Source organism: Schistocerca cancellata, chromosome 7, assembly GCF_023864275.1.
Source record: "Schistocerca cancellata isolate TAMUIC-IGC-003103 chromosome 7, iqSchCanc2.1, whole genome shotgun sequence".
Taxonomy (NCBI): domain Eukaryota; kingdom Metazoa; phylum Arthropoda; class Insecta; order Orthoptera; family Acrididae; genus Schistocerca; species Schistocerca cancellata.
In genome coordinates this window covers 582433688-582456462 of record NC_064632.1, presented here as the reverse complement: position 1 = coordinate 582456462, position 22775 = coordinate 582433688, and the positions used below count along the sequence as shown (strand labels likewise).

General features: G+C 44.8%; 1 protein-coding gene across 1 annotated transcript in view; it reads left to right on the top strand.

Annotated features, from left to right (window-relative positions):
* Positions 1 to 22775, top strand: part of LOC126092912 (uncharacterized) — a 671478-nt gene that overhangs the window by 311797 nt on the left and 336906 nt on the right. Inside the window, exon 13 of the mRNA XM_049908642.1 lies at positions 17242 to 17385. Coding sequence (XP_049764599.1) covers positions 17242 to 17385 — 144 coding nt within the window. The remainder of the gene's footprint in view (positions 1 to 17241; positions 17386 to 22775) is intronic.

The window sequence follows — 22775 nt, the reverse complement described above, 5'->3', positions numbered from 1 at the left end:
TGCTCGGAACTGATACGCCACCTGGCGACTCATGTGATCTTCCAGTATGATGGCAGCCTCACGCAGTAACGCTATATCTCTCTTGAAACATGAACACATCAAAAAGAATAAGCTTGAACAATACATTATCTGTTCGGTAATGTATTTTTCCCATGTAAAATACCTGCTTAACACCTACGAAATACCCAGGCCTGACAAAATACAAACGAAAATCGTCGAATTTCTAAGCAAGTGGTTACCGTGAGGGGACTGTCCTTCGGCCTTGAACTGTGTTCTTACGCTGTCCCACTTACCACAGTCTATTAACTTAGCCGCAGTCGGCGACCATGTTACTACAGGTGTTACCGCCACACGAAACTGTAGTTAATGTGGTCTGGCACAAAGAAGCGAAACTGATGTCGCAAAATTTCGTACCTCCCATATATCTTAGTGATCGTCGTATAGAAAGTATCGCCCACAGCTATATCTGTTTTCTGCCACTGCTCTAAACATTTTGCCTTATCGTTCACTCTGAAGTTGGACAGGAGCTCCGTCGTTTTTGACTTACGTGAAGGAACACCAGAAACTGTCTGCAACGAGATTCGGGACCATTGCCATACAGTTACATATATCAGAAGAAAAGTAATACTTTGGACAAGCACGAGTTACTACTAAAATCAGTTCCCGAGTGAATATCGCCAACGAAACAACATGAAGGTGGACATTTGGAGCTCGGCTGTCAATAAAATGTCATTGCTGGCAGCGGCACGATTTCCGTGGGCCAGACTACACACAGACTGGAGCCGTGCCGTGTGTCGTGTCGTCGTTGGACGAGTTGCGACCTTGCCTTTTCTCGACTGATGCAAAGGGTCAGAGAGCGGACAGCGCGACGAGCCGTTAAAACTGCGGTCTGTGGAGGCTGTTAGCCGAAGCCGAGATGCCTCCGAGATGACGGTCTGAGCGGCGTATACCGTTCATTTCATGTACAGCAATGGGTGCTAGTCGCCTAATTTTAAAAATCGATACGCAACGGCAGGGACAGTTTTATTAAATAAAATAAGCTAGTTTTTCGCCTCTTAATGCGTAGCGGCGCCTGTTTGTATGATATTCGTGTTCTCGTCTGTCAAGTACCGCAAATTACTAGATATGAGCTGTCCAGAAGGTTGAAACCACGTCACGTCAGTCAGAAATGCTATTAGTGAACCTACGCAGTTGTTCTGCAGGTTATAAAGAACAGGTTTACAAAAATCCACCCTCCTAGTGATATCTGGCTCCCTAAAATCTTGCATAGACCATCTTGCGAAACATTTAAAATGGATCTTTAAACATACGATGGTCGTACACCAAGTAATGCATTTTATTCTGTGCCAGTTTCGGTTGGAAGAATGCGGAATTTGTTGTGGGACATCGTGGAATATTCCCCCTTCAGCTCCCATAGTTTCAGGAAGTTACGATAGGTGGCGCCGCTGTGCGTAACTTCCAAAATGGCGTCTGTAAGGGAGGCGCATCCCAAGCAGAGAGCTGTCACGAGTTTCTTTTGCCTGAAAAACAGCAAGGGAAGGGGAGGCTGGTAAAGCTTACAGATGACAGTGTAGTGGGTAGTGGTGGGATCACTCGTGGAAAAATCGGTGTAGTAGTTGTTGCTAGAGCTGCACCTTTTTTAGATTGAAGTCAGCTCATAGGTATACCTGCTTAAAGGGCTCACCTTCAGAGGACGTCATGTTTCCAAGTAGATATTTCATCAAAATATAAGAGGTATTAGAGATAAAGTTAGTGAACTGCTTATAGATGTTGACTCTGAAATTGATACATCGGAGCACCACATACATTATTTGACAAATCAAAAGCTTTCTTTACCAGGATACAGATTAGCTGGCTGTTTATCAAGGAGTTCCTTGCAGGGTGGGGGGAGTGGGCATACACAGAAAAAAAAACTATTGCATTTGAGTCCACAGACGTATCACGTCACTGCACTGAACAGCTATTTGAATCTTATGCAGGCGCAGTTGAATTTAGTAAAACGAAACTTCTAATTGTTGTTTATAGCTCCCCTAACTCTGACTTCGGAGCATTTCTGCTCAAGCTAGGGAGGCTTCTTGTTTCAATTTATGGGAGCTACCAGAAATCAGCTACATGCGCTGACTTCAATATAAATTCTGTATATGATGGCGCAAGAAAAGCATGATGGTAGATCTCCTAAATTCCTATGAATTGATCCAGACTGTCTTTTTTCCAACTACGGTGCAGGGGAACAGTTGCACAGCCATAGACAATATTTTTATTCATTCTTCATTACCAGACGGGCATTCTGTTAGTAAAAGGGTGAATGGCCTTTCAGACCAAGATGCACAAATTTTAACAGTAAAAGGCTTTTGTACTCAAACAAGTGTCACATATAATTACAAACTATGTAGGAAAGTTAATTCCACAGCAATACAGAGTTTTTAAACTTCGTCAAGGAACAAGAGTGGCAGGATGTTTATAGTGCCGATAACATAGATGACAAATGTAATGAAACTTCCTGGCAGATTAAAACTGTGTGCCCGACTGAGACTCGAAATCGGGACCTTTGCCTTTCGCGGGCAAGTGCTCTACCATCTGAGCTACCCAAGCACGACTCACGCCCGGTCCTCACAGCTTTACCTCTGCCAGTACCTCGTCTCCTACCTTCCAAACTTTACAGAAGCTCTCCTGCGAACCTTCCAGTACAAGCACTCCTGAAAGCAAGGATACTGCGGAGACATGGCTTAGCACAGCCTGGGGGATGTTTCCAGAATGAGATTTTCACTCTGCAGCGGAGTGTGCGCTGATATGAAACTTCCTGGCAGATTAAAACTTGCCCGCGAAAGGCAAAGGTCCAGAGTTCGAGTCTCGGTCGGGCACACAGTTTTAATCTGCCAGGAAGTTCCATATCAGCGCACACTCCGCTGCACAGTGAAAATCTCATTCTGGACAAATGTAATGTTTCCTTAACACATTTCTCAGGCTGTTTGAGAGTTGCTTTCCATTACAACGTCCTAAACGGGGTACTAGCAGTAAAAGGCAGCCCGGGCGGCTGACTAGTGGGATAAGAACATCACGTAGAACAAACCGGGGATGATGTCCGCAGCTCGTGGTCCAGTGGCTAGCGTTGCTGCATCTGGATCCAGGGGGCCCGGGTTGGGGATTTTCTCCGCCCGGGACTGGGTGTTTGTGCTGTCCTCATCATTTCATCATCACCACCATCATCCTCATTTGTGGCAGTGGCTAGAGAGGACTGTGGAAACATTGGATTGCGTAACTGGTGTGTTGGCAGAAGAGCCAACACCGTATTGCTAGAGGAGGCCGAAATGCACGCTTTTAAGCTCACGCAGGCTGGCGTGAGGTCTGGAAAATGACAGTGTAATTAATATAGCCAATAAGGTACGTTACTGGTGGAATACTTAACTTTAATCCATAATTGGAGTACATCGGTCTGACTGTACAGGCTTCATGAGATACATAGCAAAGGATAAATGGCGCCTTGCTAGGTCGTAGCAAATAACGTAGCTGAAGGCTATGCTAACTTTCGTCTCGGCAAATGAGAGCGTATTTGTCAGTGTAGCTTCGCTAGCAAAGTCGGCTGTACAACTGGGACGAGTGCTAGGACGTCTCACTAGACCTGCCGTGTGGCGGCGCTCGGTCTGCAATCACTGACAGTGGCGACACGCGGGTCCGACGTATACTAGCGGACCGCGGCCGATTTAAAGGCTACCACCTAGCAAGTGTGGTGTCTGGCGGTGACACCACGGTAACAATTGGGACTTTGTACGGGCGCTGATGACCGCACAGTTGAGCGCCCCGTAAACCAGACATCATCGTCAAAGCGGGAATTACACCAAAATGTCAGAGGTAGTCACAACAAAGCTACAGTAATCCGTTACAAACAGTACTGTAAGGTGCTTAAAAATGTTATTAGGAAGACAGAGAGTACGTGGTATGCAAATAGAATAGCTAATTCACAGGATAAAATTAAAACTACAGTTGTGAAGGAAGTGTCTCGTCAGCAGCACAAGGTCGTTGATGTAAAGTCAGTTCGCAGTAAAAATATTTCTGTTACTGAAAAATCAAATATATGTACAGTATTTAAATTTTTATTTAATTCAGAAAATGAGTTAGTTTCTACATGGAATCATATAACTTTCTTTCGCCATGGGTACCTGCGGGTAGTTTTTATGTTTGTTATTAGCATCTGCGTCTCCGTGTACCAGATTCTTCTCTTCGACCGTGGGTTAGAACGTTTCTATTACGTCACCAGCAAACAAGGGAATACCTCAGAATTTGCGTGTACAAAAAAAAAATGGCAGACGCAAAGAAGAGCGTGACCCCAACACGAGACCAGCACGTGGCAGCCACGTGGCGTGCAGATGGCGCGGCCATCGTTGATGTGTGAGGGGCGTTTTTAATAACCAGAGAGAGAGAGAGAGAGAGAGAGAGAGAGTGTGTGTGTGTGTCTGGTAGGCAGGCTGCCAGCACGGCAGACGCCTCTCCAGACAAGTGGCGTGGATCTGCGGCTCAGGACTATAGGAGGGTCTGACGCCAGAACCTCACCTCCGTCTGGAAGCTCTTCCGTGTAACGACAAAGGTGCCGGACCATAAATAGTTCCCAGTGTGAGTACCAGTTCAGATATTTCCAGGGACCAACGAAGTATCTCAAGAATACAGGATAGCGGATTAAGATTCAATACGAGTCACCTTGCAGGACAGAAAAGACTGGATGTTCTGAAACTTCCAGCCGGTTCATTACCACCGTTTTGAGAGTGAGGCCGACAGAAGCCGCAACACCAGTAACACAAAACTTTGCCACCATGGGCAGTAGAAAACTGCTAGACAGGCGTATTAGGCTTTAGTTCTTGAAATACCCCATTAGCTGTTAAATCATGAGTAGTGAGGAAAGCTGCACAGTCAGTACTGGCGTAGTAGTAGCGATAGAGAAGCGTTAGCGAGACATCAGCAATGGTGGATGAGGCAAGAGAAGTTCCAGAGTAAAAAGTAGAAGAGAACTGGCAGTATGGAGAGGCCTTGGAAAACACTTCAAATGTATGGGTGGTCGCACAGGGAGAACGTGAGACGGGATGCGATTAAGGCGCCAGAAGGGGAGAGACAGCATAAAAAGCTGGGCAGTCCCTTCCGTTAAGTGTCAGTGCTGTCCTTTATAAAGAGAACGATAATTAATCAAAACATAGCTCATTTTAAAGTTGTATGTCTCTTGATATACTCGAATACGTACACCACTACAGTGAGCACCCAAAACATTGTGAGCACCTGGTTACTAGCGCGTTGGCCTGCCTTTGGAAAGAAATGTGCGTGCCACGGATTCGACAAGTCCTCGCCAAGTTTCCGGAACCGTATCTGTCGCACCAGCCACCTACGCTCACCAAAGCAATTCCCTCGGATTACGGACAGATGGTTTGTGGGAGTGTAGCTGGCACCCAGTAGCGTCCTGGAAGCGTTCGATCGGTTTCAGATCAGGCAAATATGGGGGCCAAGGCGTAAACTTCATTTCACTCTTACGCTCCTTATACCACCGTAGCACGGTTCTGGCGTTTTGAGACACGGGCAGTTACCCTGCTAGAAGTTGCCATCGCCGTCGGAGAAGAGGTCAAGCGTCAAGGGATACGGGTGGACCGCAGTAACGCTCACGTAGTCGACATCTGTCGTGATACGTTCGGTTACCGCCACAGATCACCCGGACACCCATTTTCGAGCAACGAGTCGCCTGGATGACGTTATATCTGGACACGACCATCGACCTGCTGTAGCATGAAACGTGAGTCGTTCGACCATGAGAGATGGTCTTACCCGTTGATTCATGGCCCAGTCTCGGTGATCCTGTGCCCACTGCAGTCGTAATCCTTGATGTTTTTGGAACAACGTAGAGATTGCCTGTGGAACCTCGGGTTCAACAATCATGTGCTCTGAAACACCTGTGGCTGCTCCAGCATTGTACCCTGTTGTCAGATATACCACAGATCGCCGCGTATCCATTCACAAGTTCTGTGCTGAGGCGTCGACGACCAATACCTTGCTGCGTACTCGTGGCTTCACCCCATTTCCGAGAGACTCGCCCATAACAATGTACTTTACGGCATAGTCGCATATCTCAGTGAACTTTCCCCATTTGTGGACCGCGCCGTCGCTAGAATGGTATCCCAATAGTCTTCGTTCGTAAACTTTAGTTACCGCTCCGCATCTGTGCGCAGTACCACCTGGCGACAAAGGAGTTCGCGGTTGGCGGCAATTTTCCGGCTCCTGAGTATATGCATTCCCTTCAGCGCACGTTCAGGATGTTACCTTGAGAAATAAGACTCCATATTCGCCATCTACCTGTTTCCTGCGGAGTTCATGTTCAGTATGCGGTGATCGTGCTCACTGTGGGGCATTAATTTTTTTTATTTTTCAGTAAGCCATCATGTAGTTTCCTAAATCGCTTGTTAAATTTGAGGACGGTCGTTAGTCAAAATGAACGGAGTAATGAACGCGGATTCATCGTATCCATATAACAGAACATAAATTTCATATTGAGCTGAATATCTCCACAGCTGTTTCTTTTTGTGAATCTCCTCACTGGTATTGTATGCCGCCACGACTTCTCCTGTACCTGTCTCTCCCTGACAGGGTAGCACTTAAACCTAACGTTCTCAATTTTATATATATATATATATATATATATATATATATATATATATATATATATACCCCTCTCTCTCTCCCTCCCTCCCTGTACAATTTTTGCCCTGAGCTTTTAATATCATCCTGTCTCTTCGATTAGTCGCTGATTTTGCGGACAACATTCTTGTTCCGTACAAGTTTGCTTAATTTTCAGTAATCTTCTGTACCACCACATTTCAGACGTATCTTTTCTGCGTAGCTCACTTATTTGTACGAAGTTGATATACCGATAACACGAAAACAGTATAGTTTATCACAAAGGTAAATATTAACTCGATGTTAGCTATAGTGTTTTATATAGCACATTTGGCAAAATTATTAGAGTAATGTTGAATCTAAAGATAATACATAATCTGTGAACACCTATGTGCTATGTGATATTAGTTTGTCAGTCAAAAATTAGAAAATATCGATTAAGAATTGACAAATGTTCTGATCATTAGACGATTTTTGAGTGTCCTTAACCTTAAATGCTATTTTTATCATACGTCACAAAAATTACACGAAATAGAAATGGAACGCCGGACTGGCAAGGACGCAAATTCTCTGAGGCATGTCGCCGACATCTTAGCGGAAGCCAATCGTAACGAGCTTGGTGGTGCATTATTCAACTAAAATGTTCTTTCGTGGAAATTTACAGACTTATCAAACTACCCTCGTATGTCAAATTTCACATTTAGTAGAGAGAAAAAGACCACCTCGTATGTAAAGCAGTGCCAAATACAGAGTAAAATTAATTTTCCTTTCCGTTGTCCAGAAATGAAGAATGCCACGCAGACGAAAACTAGGTATGAAACTTCCTGGCAGATTTTAACTGTGTGCCTCACCGAGACTCGAACTCGGGACCTTCACCTTTCGCGGTGAATTGCTCTACCAGTTAGAGCACTGGCCCGAGAAAGGTGAAGGTCCCGAGTTCGAGTCTCGGTCCGGCACACAGTTTTAATCTGCCAGGAAGTTTCATATCAGCACACACGCCACTGTAGAGTGAAAATTACATTCTCGAAAACTAGGTATGTTACTTTCGATTGGTGCATCCCTCAGTGGCATGGTGCTATTTTGACCATTCGAGAGGCAGAATGTGCTGCACACAGCAGAACAGAGCGTGACAGCAGGTGGTGTTTGGCGGCATGGTGGGGGGAGGGAGGGAGAGAGAGAGAGAGAGAGAGAGAGAGAGAGAGAGAGAGAGAGAGAGAGAGAGACGGCAGGTGGGGAAAGTGGAGGAAAGGAAGCAGTGGCTGGCCTTAGAGCGTCGCGCGTGGTCGCTCTCCAGGAATGCCGCCCGCCCGGCCAGACGACTGCCAGAGCGCCGCGCCGCGCTGCAGTGCGCTGTGCTGTGTTGTTGCAGCCGAGCCGGCGCAGCGCCGCCGTGTAGTCAGCTGGCAGCCAGCTGTCTGTAAACGCTGCACGCCGTGTCAGAGTCCGGCATTAATCGCCGTCACAGTGCCGGCGCCTGTCGGGCTGCGCGTCCGCTTTGCACCAGGAACCTGCTGTTTCCGAGCAACTGCCCACCGTAGCCGCTAGCGCACGAGGAGTCGGACTCCACCAGACGGGCGTCCTGCAGACAATTCTGCCGCAGTACAGATCACACGTGCATCAGAGCGCGCGACGGAAGTGGCGTGGCAACTGCAAACTTAGGCCTAATCTGGCCTCGTCTGCGCAGTGCGATTCTCGTGGGCAAAACTGCGCACGGATTCGCCGTGAAATTCCCACGCTGTATGGGTCAAAGGTAGTGTCACTTTGTGGTAGTGAAGTGGTGCCAAAAATTCTAGCAGAGCCGAAGAGGCGTGGCTGATGCTGATCGGGAAAGGTAGACCATCGACATCGAGCACAGACGATGATGTCCAGGCAGTCGAGGAACTGAGTCGTTCTCGAATGGCGTCCGTGAGCACGCAGCGGATTTATGTCGAACAGGAATTAAAAATTATCCAACATTTGCTTACAGGTACTCGGTGACTATGGTGGAAATCTGTGCTGAGGCTGAGGCCTCGATCTCCTTAGATCGTTTGTTTGTCGATACGCACACCCATCTTGCGTACTGCCTGGCACGGAGAGGAAAGAGAGGTAGAGGCGAAGTTGTACCGGACAGGGTTCCTCCCAGCACGTGATATAGCGTTTCCTTGTTTCAAAGTTTTTCTTTCGGGTATGAGATATTTGGTCTGCTCAAATTTAGACTTAGTTAAAAGAGCAGTGCATTTTAACATGTCAAAAAGTTCTGTCCTCTTTATTTGTTGCGGTATTATATCAAAGTGAAATTATTTGCGCTTGTGATTTGTTGCTGTTTTCTGCTACAGACGTTAGCTTAAGAAGTTGCGGGACTGTCGCAAAACAAAATACAAAATTGCTGAATTTATTGTATCATTGCATTCCTCCGCATGTGGCACATACTCGCAGCACCGATTACTGAAGAGGCTCTGGAACACGTTAGCAAAAGTTTCTGCTAGGAATTATCTTCATAACTGGCGTCACATGCCGTTCAAGCGATTCAGAATCCTCAAAATGTTCCCGCTTGACTGCAGATAAGAGTTTGGGAGATGCCCATGAAGTCTGCAGATGCCAAATGAGGGGGGAAGCGGCGGGGGGGGGGGGGGGGGAGGGAGGTCAAGACTCTAAAATTACCGTTTTTCATACAAATTACTTGATCAGTTTTGAGACGCGTTATGCCACAAGAACCAAGAATTAAGTTTTGTTAAGTGACACAAAAATTTTATTGTAATCCAGAGAATTGATGGCTGTCGATTCAATATTTATTTCGTTATAGAGAGATTACTTTTATTCTTGAAACACAAGCATGACTCATGATTCCTTCTAAAGCAAGCCTTTTTCTATTACTAATATGATTATGGATCTGACACCTTTTCGAAGTGCACGCAGATTGTATCCTTTATGATTACATTTGAAATGTATACAAAAAATGATAAATACGTTAGGAAATAAAGCAGCAAAATATTAACGATATTTTTATTCATATATCAGTAATATTTACTGATACTCAGTGTCACGCACGTGGCATTCTGTGAAACGAAACAATGCTCTAGGAAGCGCTGCGTTTAGGTACGCTGATTGCCTTAAGAAGACTGTGACGGGGAATTTGATTCCACGACAGCTCGAAAGTGTGTCTCAAGGTGAGTGCACACTAGTAAACAAAGTAGAGCGATTGCCTACAGACATTGTAGAGGGACTGTCTACAGGTATGAAGCTAGACGATATACTGTAAGTAGACAGTCTAGATACTTCGCCTCATGTACACACTTGAATACCTTGTTGCTAAACATTTGCTAAATACGGCTGACCTCGCTGGGATCTCGGCTTGTGCAGTGATGACGTATGTGGACGAGGAGGTGCGTGTCGGCACCCGAAAGTTCAGAAATTAAGCACTGAATCACACTGATGTAACACGCTAACACACAACAACGCTTTTGTTTCGATGGTTGAAACGATGTATGCGTGAATATACTATGATTTGAGATTTCTGGCTCACAGCCATTGACACTTTACGGTTATTCTTTTTGTTTCTATTTCATGCGTATCCACTGTGGTTACAAGCTAGGGGCGTTTCACGTTGAAGATTGGTCGAACAACTCAGGGCCGATTGGTCAAACGATACTGCTGACACTTCCGCCATCTTAGTCGCAGCTGTTTTCGTTCCTGGACTCGGTAGACGCCTCTCGCTTCTGGTAGCAATTTGAGGGGGAAAAACATTCGTTAGGACTTGACATTTCGCGTTTTTCGCCAGAAAATTCCGCAGCCAAAACTGAGAGTAATACTAATTCGGTACGCACCGTCGTTTTGTGGTGCTAGATTATTACAGTAACATGTAGCCTGTAGTTGATGCTATGTTTCAATAAAGGTGGGATTGAAGTTCAGTAACGGCATGTCACAGCAGCCGAGCTGCCCCAAATGTTATTGGCTGGATTGTCTAAAGGCGGTGTAAATGACTACACTATTAGTTATTGTAATTCTAGATGTCTTATTTCGAATACACTGTAAGTTATATTAATACTTGGTCCATTAACCATCTGGAACTAAACCACCGTCAATGAAAGGGATGTGACTGAAGAGGGCGGTAAATATCGTATTATAGTATGCGTGCCTTGTTATTTATTAACTGGTTGGGTATGAACGGATAAATCAATCCTGCAAGTAAATCTGAAATCTTAGAAAGGAAAAAAAAACTAGAGTTGTATCAGCAGATGCTGTTGCAAAGGATATTAAAGAGTCAGCCCGCCTCCAAAGGCGAGGTCGCTAACGCACGGCTTTGCGATGGCGCTCTATTCTCTGGTAGCCGGTTCAAATCCTTCGCTGCCGCAGTTTGCTGGCGAAGGGAAAAGAGGTGCTAAGTGCAGTACCTGACCACCAGACCTAAGACCAGTGTTCCGGGTGAAATTCCAGAGTTCCCTGCATTGTGACGAACTGAGAGCGTGTGACACTGTCTGTTGGATGGGGGCGTTAGGCCGTGAGGGCCAGTCGGTGTTGTTGGAGAGGAGTGTGCTGTGCGACGTTACACCCATCACCCTCGCCTACGTCCAGGAGATACTCTTTGGACACAACACTTGCACACCGCGAGGAAGGCTGGCCGATGTGCGCGCGCGGCAAGAAACCCCTTTCCCGTGAGACAGCCCAGCAACCACTCCGATTCTCCTACCCAGCAACGCTCTAAAAGATTCGACAGAACGTTGTTATCGACAAAAATGATCTTGGCTATCCAACTGGAAGCGAAAGCCATCGTGGCACAACAAGGAAAACTGTTAGTTTCCCAACAGCACTTAACTCCCTCACAGTTCAAGGGTCATCCATTGCCTACCGCTACTGCCCGTGCAGCAGGCACAGGACGATATCTGCTAACGGGTTAACAAAGCTCGGGCAACGTCCGTGTAGCTTCCGCCAGTAAATTGCTCACTTCCGATCAAACTGGTGGGTCAGCTTCCCCCAGCCCTCCCGTTGTGCTGAGTTGTTTATTCAAATCATCCTGAACGTAAACGGAATCAGACATTACACGGGGGGAAACGACGATGACGGTGTCTGCTGGGAAGTAAAAGGGAGCGACCCACTGAAGGTAGCCCGGTCATACAGGAGAAGAGGTGTTGCAGAAGGAAGTATCGTCAGCATTTCGTCCTCAAAGCTGTACGGCTGTTGAGAGATGTAACGGTCTCACGTAGCTATCAATTTACTGTACCAGGTTTGATATGTGACATTAAGTACCTTGTCCCATGATTAATACTACACCGGCTGCATTCGAGGTTAGCGGATACCGTTTCCGTCTCTTGATACACAGGACGCTGAATCTGAATGTAGTTAATCTTGAGCTTTCAAACCTCAGTACTGCGAGGCTTGAATTAAGGCGAGATACCCTCAGCTAGACGATGCCGTAGAGATGCAACAGGTTATCCTTCCGGTATACATTAAACTGCATAACTATGCAATCAGGCCCGAGCATCAGCCGCTTACAGCTTGAGGACATCAGCTGCTGAACTTCTGCTTTGTTAAGTAAATAAACGCAAATGACCGCAAGAGGATCAGTGTAACAAAAGCTCGACATTCTGGTTCAGAGGAGCGAATCGGAATCGGCCGGCCTACCTACCTACCTACCTACCTACCTACCTAACTACCTCAATCGAATCCTTCACCTCTACAAAATAATCATACACGCTGACAAAATACGGAAGCGAAGCTTGAATGTCAAAACAACGTAGATGCTCCGTTTCCGGACATATCAGATTGACGAAAATCAATCACTGTCATTATGTAAATGATTTAAAGCCACGTGCAGTTGCCATTTTTCTTTATTTGTTGGAAGAGTGTAAAGTTTACCAAATATTTGTAGTTGGCCCATTAGTCTCTTGAGAGGGCAGGTTCAGTAGTTGTCACAAAATTTATATCACGTTAGTATGTGCTATATTAGGAAATGGATGTTGAGTGTGATGCTGTGTGAAATATGGGTAATTTTAAAAGAAGTGACGTGTACCAGAAAAAACGGTGCTAGCTATAGTAATTTCATGAAAACTATGACATCTGCACCCACAACTGATGTCCTCCTCGCCGTGTCCGGCGACAGCGACTCCGTCAGTCTTCTCTGTCCTTGTTGTGGTAGGCTCGGATGTGGCTCGCGAATCCGAATTTCGCTTTGAATATCCTGTTGCATGGAGCACAGTGAAGCTGACCAGCAGAGTTGTGAGTATACGTGTAGACAGGCTTGAGCTGAGATTTCCGGAGCTCTCTTTTAGCATCCACGTCCATTAGACGCTTTTGTTCGAATTGTTCGATGCTCTTATGTACCGTTGATCGCCACTCCGATCGGCGCAATGCTAGCTCCTCCCAACGGTTGCTTGGGATGCCACAGGCTGCAAGGTAGCGTTTAATGGTGTCTTTATATCGCAGGTGTTGACCACCTTTTCTCCTCTTCCCGCACGAGAGCTGCGAGTAGAACACCGCTTTAGGTAGCCTACTGTCATCCATGCGTACTATGTGACCACTCCATCTCAGTTGATATTTCATTATTAAAGCTTCAATACCAGCCAGTTTCACGCGGCGCAAAATCTCCGTGTTTGGGACACGGTCTTCCCATTTGATGCGCAGAATTGATCTCAGACATGGAAGATGAAATTTATCTAGCTTCTTAATGTCAGCTTTGTAACAGCACCAGGTTTCCGAGGCATAGAGTAAGGTGGATAATACTACTGCTTTGTAGACTGCAATTTTAGTTTGTAGTTTGAGATCATGTGATTTCCATACTCGGTCATTAAGCTTACCGAAGGCTGAGGCTGCGCTGGCTATACGCGCTGCGATTTCCGTTGTCAGGCCGTTGTCACTTCTAATTTGGCTTCCCAGGTATTTGAACTTTGACACATTTTGCAAGGGTTTGTTATTTATCTCAATACTAGAGTCATCTGCATTAAGACCTCTAAGTGGCTGTTTGAGAACTTGCGTCTTAGTGATGCTAATGGCTAAGCCAAATCTTCTGCAGGAGGCATTTAGCAGGTTTATGTAAGTCTGAAGAGTTTCGCAAGAATTAGCCATCATGCATACATCATCTGCGTAGAGAATCTCTAAGATGGATAGTTTGGTTACGCGACTTTTTGTTCTGAGGCGAGAGATGTTGAAGACACTTTTGTCTGTCCTTGTGTCGAGACTAATTTGATTACTACAGGCTTTGGTCGCGTCTCTCATAACAACTGCGAAGTAAAGTGAGAAGAGTGTGGGAGCCAGAACACAGCCTTGTTTTACACCACATGTCACGGAAACTGTTCTGAGAGCTTGTCCTCATGGCGGATTTTTGCCATCATGTTTTCATGAAACTGCCGAATCCACAACTACAATCGTGGTGGATACTGTTTAAAAATACTCGCAGGTTGTGGAGACTTGGGTGGCATAATGTGCAGACGATGAACTTTTTTAAAGAATCGTAATACTGGTCTAAGAGAGGAAACAGTGAAAACCACAGCGAATGAAGAAGGTAATGACAGGTGCAGGCAGCTTTACATCATTTAAACCACTCATTGCAGCTGCGGAATCAGTCTCAATGAACATCTATTACAATTATGGTTTTTTTGTTGTTAAGAGACTTTTGAGTGTAAAAGCTCATTCCTCTTTTTGTGCTTCAACGAGACTCGTGTCATTCATTCTAAGTGAAGTTGAAAATATGAATAAATTATTCATACCTTATCTATGAAAATTGCGGAATTAAGTAATGATGTAGATACGATAATGGCACAAATTTTAATTCATTTCTTCTGCTTCCATCATTATCGTAGATACAGATGAGGCTTAAATGTCTCGGGGAAAATTTAATTATAAGGTGTGTTAGGATGTTAACAAAACAGTGAATAGTCGCCGTTTCTTCTCGTTACTGTTTTATTCACGCCACGAGCAGTTTCAGCGACGAAGATCAATTAGTGTGAAGAAGGGTTTAATTATTCGACTATATTAGCCAGTTAATGGTTGAGAGAGGAATCCAAAACTTCGAACTAAAAGGTTTACGGGCGATGGAGAAAAATAATTCGCTTGAAATTACAGTAGGCTGCTTTTCTGTTTCCTTGCATCCACAGTCCAGCAATATTTTAGAAACGTCAACATTTGGCGCCTGGCCTGTTATTAAACGCTTTTATTCACGATCGCAACTGCTGCCTGTTACGCCTCCGGCACACGTGTTCTAGTTCCAGAAAGCTTCAATACAGCGCACTCGCCTCTCTGAATTGAGAATTTTAATTCCCCTACAAATGGGTACTGACTTGAATCCTAGACAGTATGTCAGTACCAGGGGCGGATCCGGGGGGGGGGGGGGGGGGGCAATTGCGCCCCCCCCCCCTGGTGCGTGACCGATCTTTTTTTTCCGACTGCTTTAGGGGCTGATTACGTCGGCCTATCTAGTATGTTTTACTTGAAGTCGAAGATGCAAACAATGGCACGCAGTTTGATGTAACAATTCAAAAAGAGACCTTGAAACCTCTTCCATTTAGCGTATAAACTAGAGAAGAAACAACTATACTTCCGAATAAAATGATAATATTCGCTAAGGTATGAGCGACCTGTGTCCCTTTCTTTAGCACTTTCCCCGCAGTGCGTATGTAAGATTTTGTTTCTAGTGGCAATCTGCAAAGAGATGGTGTTGATAATTAAGCGATGAACACCGAAGGAATACTTGAAAACATTCTCATTAGTTGCAAATAGTGAGAACCTTACGACAGTCCCTTTTATTCTGCAATTGCACGTTTTCGATTTGGATGAACGCTTCTCCCCCATTTTGGCTTTCTTCTCACTTTTGATACGGAATGTGAACAAACAATAATTAGCCAAATGTAATAATGTACACGAAAATAACGTCTGTGGATTCATTCGCAATCCATTCTCTCACACGGTAAGAATATAAATGTTACAGTCAGCAGATTCAAACAGATACTGAAATCTAGAAAACTCAGATTCATTTCTCTTTCTCCAAAGTGCAGAGGGCAACTCTGCCAAAGACTGAGGAAGATGCGTTTTCCTCATCAATATTATTTATTCTGGGGTACTAAGCGTATGCTTCTATCGCAATCTGAAAAAAAGCATGAATTTCATAACAGTGTTAGAACTTGGAGTTCTGGCTTTGTTCTAAACTGTTTGCTTATTTCGGAAGTCAAATCTTGAAGAAACGAACTGGTGTTTGCAAATAACCAAGGAAACTGCTTGAGTAGAAGGAAGAATCTGCTTATTTAAGAACATCGATGAATGAAAACCGCCTCCTTGGTCTTGCACTTACGCATATTCATTACCAGATTCCTGTTAGACGTAGAAAAAGTAATTACAAGATTTTAACAAAGTGGGCGTGAAAAGAGATTAGAACTTAATATTTAAGAGCAGTACTGTGAATATACATATTTAATATTAAATTTCATTTTATTTATACTTTAGCATTTTTATTTTATTTCTTTTTTTACACGAAGAAAGAAATAAATTTCTTATTGTTAGTATTTACATTCATGAGAAAAACAGGTTGTTATGAGCATAAAATGACGTAATTAACAATATGATTTCCTGAACACAGTCAAATACCCTATTATAACTTTTCGCCGTCGTGTCGTCATTGCTGCGTATAAACATATGCGCGAATTCGATGGCAACATTCTGTCAAAAGAAAGCAACTGGTGAACTAATTTAGAAGATTTAAGAATGGAAACAAATGAACATTAGCATTTTTATAGATTATTTTACATTAGCCGACAAACGCAGAGTTTTTCAAGTGCACGTGTCGTCTTTGAGGAATATGTTTTAGGTAATGCAGTAATTTATTTCATTAAACACACTTAACACACATCGATACACAATTAAACTAAAAACAGTATATATATATAGAGAGAGAGAGTGTGAGTGTGTGTGTGTGTGTGTGTGTGTGTGTGTGCGCGCGCGTATAGAGTATTAATAATTTTATTTGGAATTAATTTTTTGGAAAGCAGGTACCAAAAAATTTGCCCCTCCCCCCCTGACCGAGATCCTGGATCCGCCCCTGGTCAGTACTTCTTCATATTAATCTCAGAATAAGTATCACATAAGCAAACAACACGTATCGAATATTTACTTTCAGAACGTTAAACCGTTATGCCGTGACTAACCCGACATCACTACAGGATACTGGAGTACATCATCACATACCTCTCCAGTGTACATTTTAGCTTCGAAAGCAGTGCATGCTCTCGCTATTGAATGATGCTGATAAATTTACAGATTCAAAAAATGTTTACAGCTTGCATCTCTCACGAGCAAAACCTTTTGAAGAGACTCGTTATAAGATATTATGGTATATATTAAATTGTTCCATTACAAACAAATACGAAAGGTAAGTGAAAAAGTTATATCTTTTCTGTGTTTCTCTCTGGATTTTTGTTTCTCTTGTAAGATTAACGTGATTGTAATTGTATTTATACTTACCGATCAAAAAAGAAGAATTCGAGATTATTTAATTTTGATCTCGATTAAAGTCTGATAAACAGTTAAGCCAAGCCAAATTTCGAATTAGCCCACCGTACAAAGCATCGTGACAAGATAGTTACACAACTGGCTGCATGGAGGCGCACTGTTACTGACTGGTGCTGCTGTTTGCAGAGTCCGCCGCAAGAGCGCGCACGCACAGCGTCAAAGGAAGTGGCGCCTCTGGTGGACGCTCCTCAAAGCATTTGGTGGCAACGGCGCGCGTGCTCAAAGATTCATCTCGCAACAATAAGCTCGTCTCTCAACGGTCCACTGAAGGTACAGCCCTGCTGTGGTTCGATAATTGCGTTTGTCACAGTTCCCGCTCATAATTTTAAATTATTCCAAAATCAGTTTCCAGAATTTAATTTCTGCACTCCATGCAATGTCCTGTAACATGTGATCTTGGAAATTTGCATGATTGATACCTTTTTATTGTAATCTCCCACCTTTGTGACGGCAAATTATCGAACTATAAGTGGACTTGGTGTATGTTGCCTGTTGAAAATCTTTGTTTTTTATGTGTTGTCTTGCATCTCCCCAATGCATAGTCGAGTGCCTGCGTAAATAATACCAAGTAATCCATAATTTATAGACGTCCAGTTTTCGGAATGTTGGTGTGTTTAACGATCATAGTTCCATATTGGCATGCTGTCCCGTTTCTGTTTCACAAAATAATAAAATAGAGATTCCAGTTTTTGGTAGTCCGTATTACTTTCTATTGAATTTTAGTTCGAAGGACCACTACTCTCTAGCAACGTTAATAGACCTTTATTTCAATAAAAATTAGAAACTTATTTCCTTCTATGTGCAAGCATTTGCGTTGCTAGACTGGAGGCGTAAATGCATGATGTTCTTAGAGACTTTAATCTTACCGAGTGATTGATAGGTGTGTAATAACACTCACTTTGTGTTTCCCGCATGCTTTGATGTACAGGATTCCTATAAACAAATGTAGTTACGTGTATCGCTCGTATACAGAATATCTTTGTGTTTTCGTTGTATGTTGTGTGGATTCGATAGTTTTATCAAAATATTTTCAACTGTTATTAATTATAGTCTTTCCGAAACTTTGCTTGTCGTGACGTAGAACATTATTTACAAGATGCTTACAGATCTGCGGAAACAGTAGAGGTAATTGAAGTCAACAAACCGTGTTTGGAAGACATTTCGCTTGGCGTGTATCTGCGGCCCTAGATAGTATTTTCCACACTTTTATCTCGCGTATTATATTAACTCAAAAGCATCAGAACTATGTTTTCAGCACAACTTTCCATATTTCCTACCCTTACGAAATTCAGAACATTAATGGTCTTAAGAAGGATAGAGCAGAGTCCTTTCATTCGCCGTTTATACAGAAGTGTGGTAGCGAACTGAAACGTGGGGCTGACGACTCGAATTTGTAAACAAAGGGAAAAAATGAAAACTGGTAAGTGATGGCGTATGCATAGTCATAAAATATCTCCTCCTCTTTGACTAGTGTGTTCTGTGGGGCCACATCCTCGTAATGTCCTTCTGACTTCCGTTGGAAGAAATGAATCCATCTTACAGTTCTACACATCTAGTGTAGACACACACTAGGTAAATTTAGTTTGTAGACTCCATAGGACGTGATATGTTATGGACGCATGATATAAAACTGAAAAGTTTGATTAGCATCTCGTATTTAATTTTAAGACAGATAAACTGAGTTTATAGTTTAACATTGATGTTCGTGGTCGCATCAACTATTGTGCCGTCTGTTAAAAATCAAATAAACCAATATCCACACCTACAAGATACGTCATTTGTACTTTTAATTTTTCGTTTTCATAATTTTTTTTAAAAAAGTTTTGTTGTTCCTAGAGTTACGATAAGTGTTAAGGTGCGTGGAATAAGGGAACATGTCGGAGAGGAATTAATTGTTCTGGAGACTGCGGTATACGGAAATATGTCGCTCCTGATCTCAGGAGTCCTCTAATCACTGTTTAGTTATTGTGTGGCGCGTGTCGTATGGGAAAGAAAAAGTGTATTTTTATGTTACGTCGTCCATTTCTAGTTTGCCACTCAAACGATGAAAACTCACCGCCATTCTACTCATTCCTTGTCCAAATGCCTTAGACGAAAGGTCAGAAGCATTTGTATCCCATTGCTTTCTTTTATTTTTGCGCGCGCTTCTGCGGATGTGTGTGTTTCGACGTAAGGAAACCTAAGATAAAATTGCAAAAGTAAGATAAAAACGCTGAGTTACACGAATCTGTCTGGTACTTAATTTTTCATTCTCAGCTAATAACCCATCTATTTCCTGGTAAAGATTATAGCGCAGTGCTCTCACGAGCACGATGAGAAATTTTTTCACTATTATGATATTCTGGTTACGTCTGTCTGTTCACAGCTGCATATGTGCAGTTTCCGTTTCATAATTGGCAACCAATGCTGTACAATCGGAATAAAGTCATGACATGTTCCGTTTAGCCCGACGTGATTCGCATTAAATACACATGATTTACTGTTCGTACTAAGCAAAACAGTGACAGGACCAGAACTGTTGGTGGCTCAATGTGTAAATTAAATGTGCTGCACGAAAGTGAAAATCTGCATCCAGTATGCTAGGCACTTTGAAGTGCCTGCAGAAAGTTCTCCCCGTTGTTGTACGCAGTTTCGTTCCTTCCCGTCCCATTCGCCAGTCAAGCTAGGGAAAAAGTTTTAAGTACCTCTTTGACGCTACAGATAGACATTTATGGCGTCCCTATAAGAGCTGTACGTCGGCGTTCCTAGGTTCCTCGTCTGATACGGTTCGTTGAAACTCTGTAAGAAAGATTTCGCGAGGCAGCTGACGTATCTCATAAAGCGTCCGCCGGTAGAGTGTTCGCAGTACCTCCACAACGTTCTCTCCTGGGTCTAGCCAAACTGTGACCATTCGTGCTGCCCTTCTTTCTATATCACCGTCGCAATTCTTTGGTACTGGTTTCGTGCGCTTACGCAGTATTTCAGAATGGGGCGCACCAATGTTTTGTAAGCCGCCTCCTTTGAAGACTGACTGCTCTTGCCTAGTATCATCACATTTCATATCCTCACAAACTGTTACATCAAGCACTTATTTGTATTTGTTGACTGATGGCAGTTGTGACTGACTGGTATTGCAGACATAGATTACTGCGTTTTTGCATTTTGTGAGGTGCACAATTTTACGCCTCTAAATATAAATCAACTCGCCGGTCTTTTCAGACTCTGAAATCTTGTCAGGGCCGGACTGAATGTTTATGTAGCTATACCCCATATAGTATTACTTTAGCTAGCAATCAATCTTGTGGTACGAAGTGAAATGACTTCCAGAAGTGAAGTAGTACCGCGCGTTGCTGAGCGTCTTGATCCGCGACTGACAGCACGTTCAGTGTGTGAGCGCGAGCTGCGTGCTGCACGCATGAAGACAGTCATTGTCTTACATAGATCGCTACGTTTGTGCTCAGAATATGTTCTAAAATTCTACAACAGTTGAATGTCAATATTGTACGGTACTTTATGGATCGCTGCTGTCACAATTCTTGTAGGCGTGTATTACTTGTGCGTTGCGGCGCGCACTGAGCACGGTTTGTTGTTTGAGGGATCGCGGTTTGCTGTGGTTAAGAAAACGGCTAATTCCGTATAGAGTCTGACAGGGATACCACGACAAACGGCTCCGCATACACTCGCTACTAGTCAATATTCATTACGTGTTGCCCGCCCCGATAACTGAGTGGTCAGTGTGACGGATTGTCGTCCTACAGGCCCGGGTTCGATTCGTGGCTAGGTCGGGGATTTTCTCCGCTAAGGGACTGGGTGTTGTGCTGTCTTCATCATCATTTCATCCCCATCCAGCGCGCAGGTCGCCCAATGTGGCGTCGATTCGGGACCTGGGGACTGACCTTGTGGTGTAAGACCCAATCCCTCTAAGGGCAACCCATGTGTCGGGACCAGGTCCGAGCGCTGGCCACGCTACGAAGTCTGATCCCCGGGTGGCGGATAGGGGAACGCCTCCCGTAATAGGAGGTAGCTGCCGAATATATGTCAATAGGTAGCTCCGGACCAAGGCCCCATGGGCTTCTCTGGGGGCCCTCTGTAGTGGAGGGTTGCTGCTGAATATACTGAACAGGCAGTGCCATGCAGGACCTACAGGCCGACCTTGTAGTAAGTCCCCCTTTTGCTGCCGTCGGGGGGCAAACAAGAGTTGGTACCGGGTCCAGTCTCCTGTAGTGGGAGACTGTCACGAATATACTGAATAAGTGACTGTTATGGGGCCCTCTGTAGTGGAGGGTTGCTACCGAATATACTGAATAGGTGGTGCCAGACCAGTCCATGGTAAAAGGGTTGTTGGCCAGGGCCATCGTCAGAGGAGTCGGGCCACGTTCCTTAACGTGGGAATCACTAGTAACCGAGAGCCTTTTGGCCACGATGTTACCCTGTCAACTGCATGGCAACTACCCTTAGAACTGTCATGTTTCTACCCAATCCCTAGCTCACATGAGTTAGGTCGTAACGGGCGAGACTGGCAGATCGTCAGTGCAGTAGAGGATTGCGTCGGCGGTAACTCGTCACGCGCTGCAAGAGGAGTCTTGCTAACACGAGTAGCGTGGTGGTAAAAGACCATGCGAACAAGCGGTAAACGCTGGGATAGCCGTCTGAGGTGTCGGTTTACGTGGTGGCGTGAACTAGTATCCGAACCCTGTGTGATAACGGCGATGTCCCTTGGCAGACCACACGGCGTTTACTCACAAAACTGCCAGAAGCTACCCAATCCCGCGCCTCAAAGGTAGAACCCACGGGCAACGGGCGCTTTCTGGTATGTAAGAGATGTGTGGTAGAGGACCGCGTAAGCGACCTCGAACAGTAACTCGTCAATGTGACAAGAGAAATCTTGTTAAAACGAGTACCCTTTTAAAAAGGGGAGACATGGGGTACCTGCTGGGGTAGTCGTTGGAGGTGTCGGTTCACGCGTGAACTGCACAAAGGCGGTCCGACCTGCCCGGCAAGGGGCCTCCCGGACAATGACGCCAAACGCTCATTCCCATTTTTCATTACATGTTTAGCTGTATTAAAGCGATACTGAATGTGTGGCGGGCAGCATGCAAAATCGCTTTGCGTAGATCACATAAATCATAAATTCTGATGATGTAAGAGGGGCAGGGGGTTTTTAGACTTCTTCCCTCTGTTGCCCTCCGACCTTGATGCCAGCGCTGGCCCCTCGGCCACTCCCTCAATGTAGCTGGTATACCGTGCCGTCTGTAAAGACGTCGACGGGATGTTAACTAACGGCCTGCCTCCGCTCCTCTCGAGGTCGTACGACTGTCCCGCCCGGTCTCAATTAAATTAAGTACAAACACGGCGCGTCACAGATAGCACGATTCCTCTCAGTCAGCGCGTGTCGAGTTCGTCCGCGACCGCGACGCCTTGGCTGAAGTGACGCGAACGCACGTGTGTGTGACGGGTTGCGTCAAGTGCGGTCGACAGGCGCGGCGCGTTCCGCCCATTATGCGTGCGAGCCTTCTGCCGGAAGAGCAGCACTAAGAACGGCGGGGTAATTCCCGGTAATTACAGGCTAATTACCCGCAGCGTCGCCACCGCCGTGGTTCCGCCGCGTGTGAGGCCCGTCTAGGAGAGAGGGGGAGAGATCTGCCGCGAGGTCGTCTCGGCCCCCCTCGTTTAAAGACTTC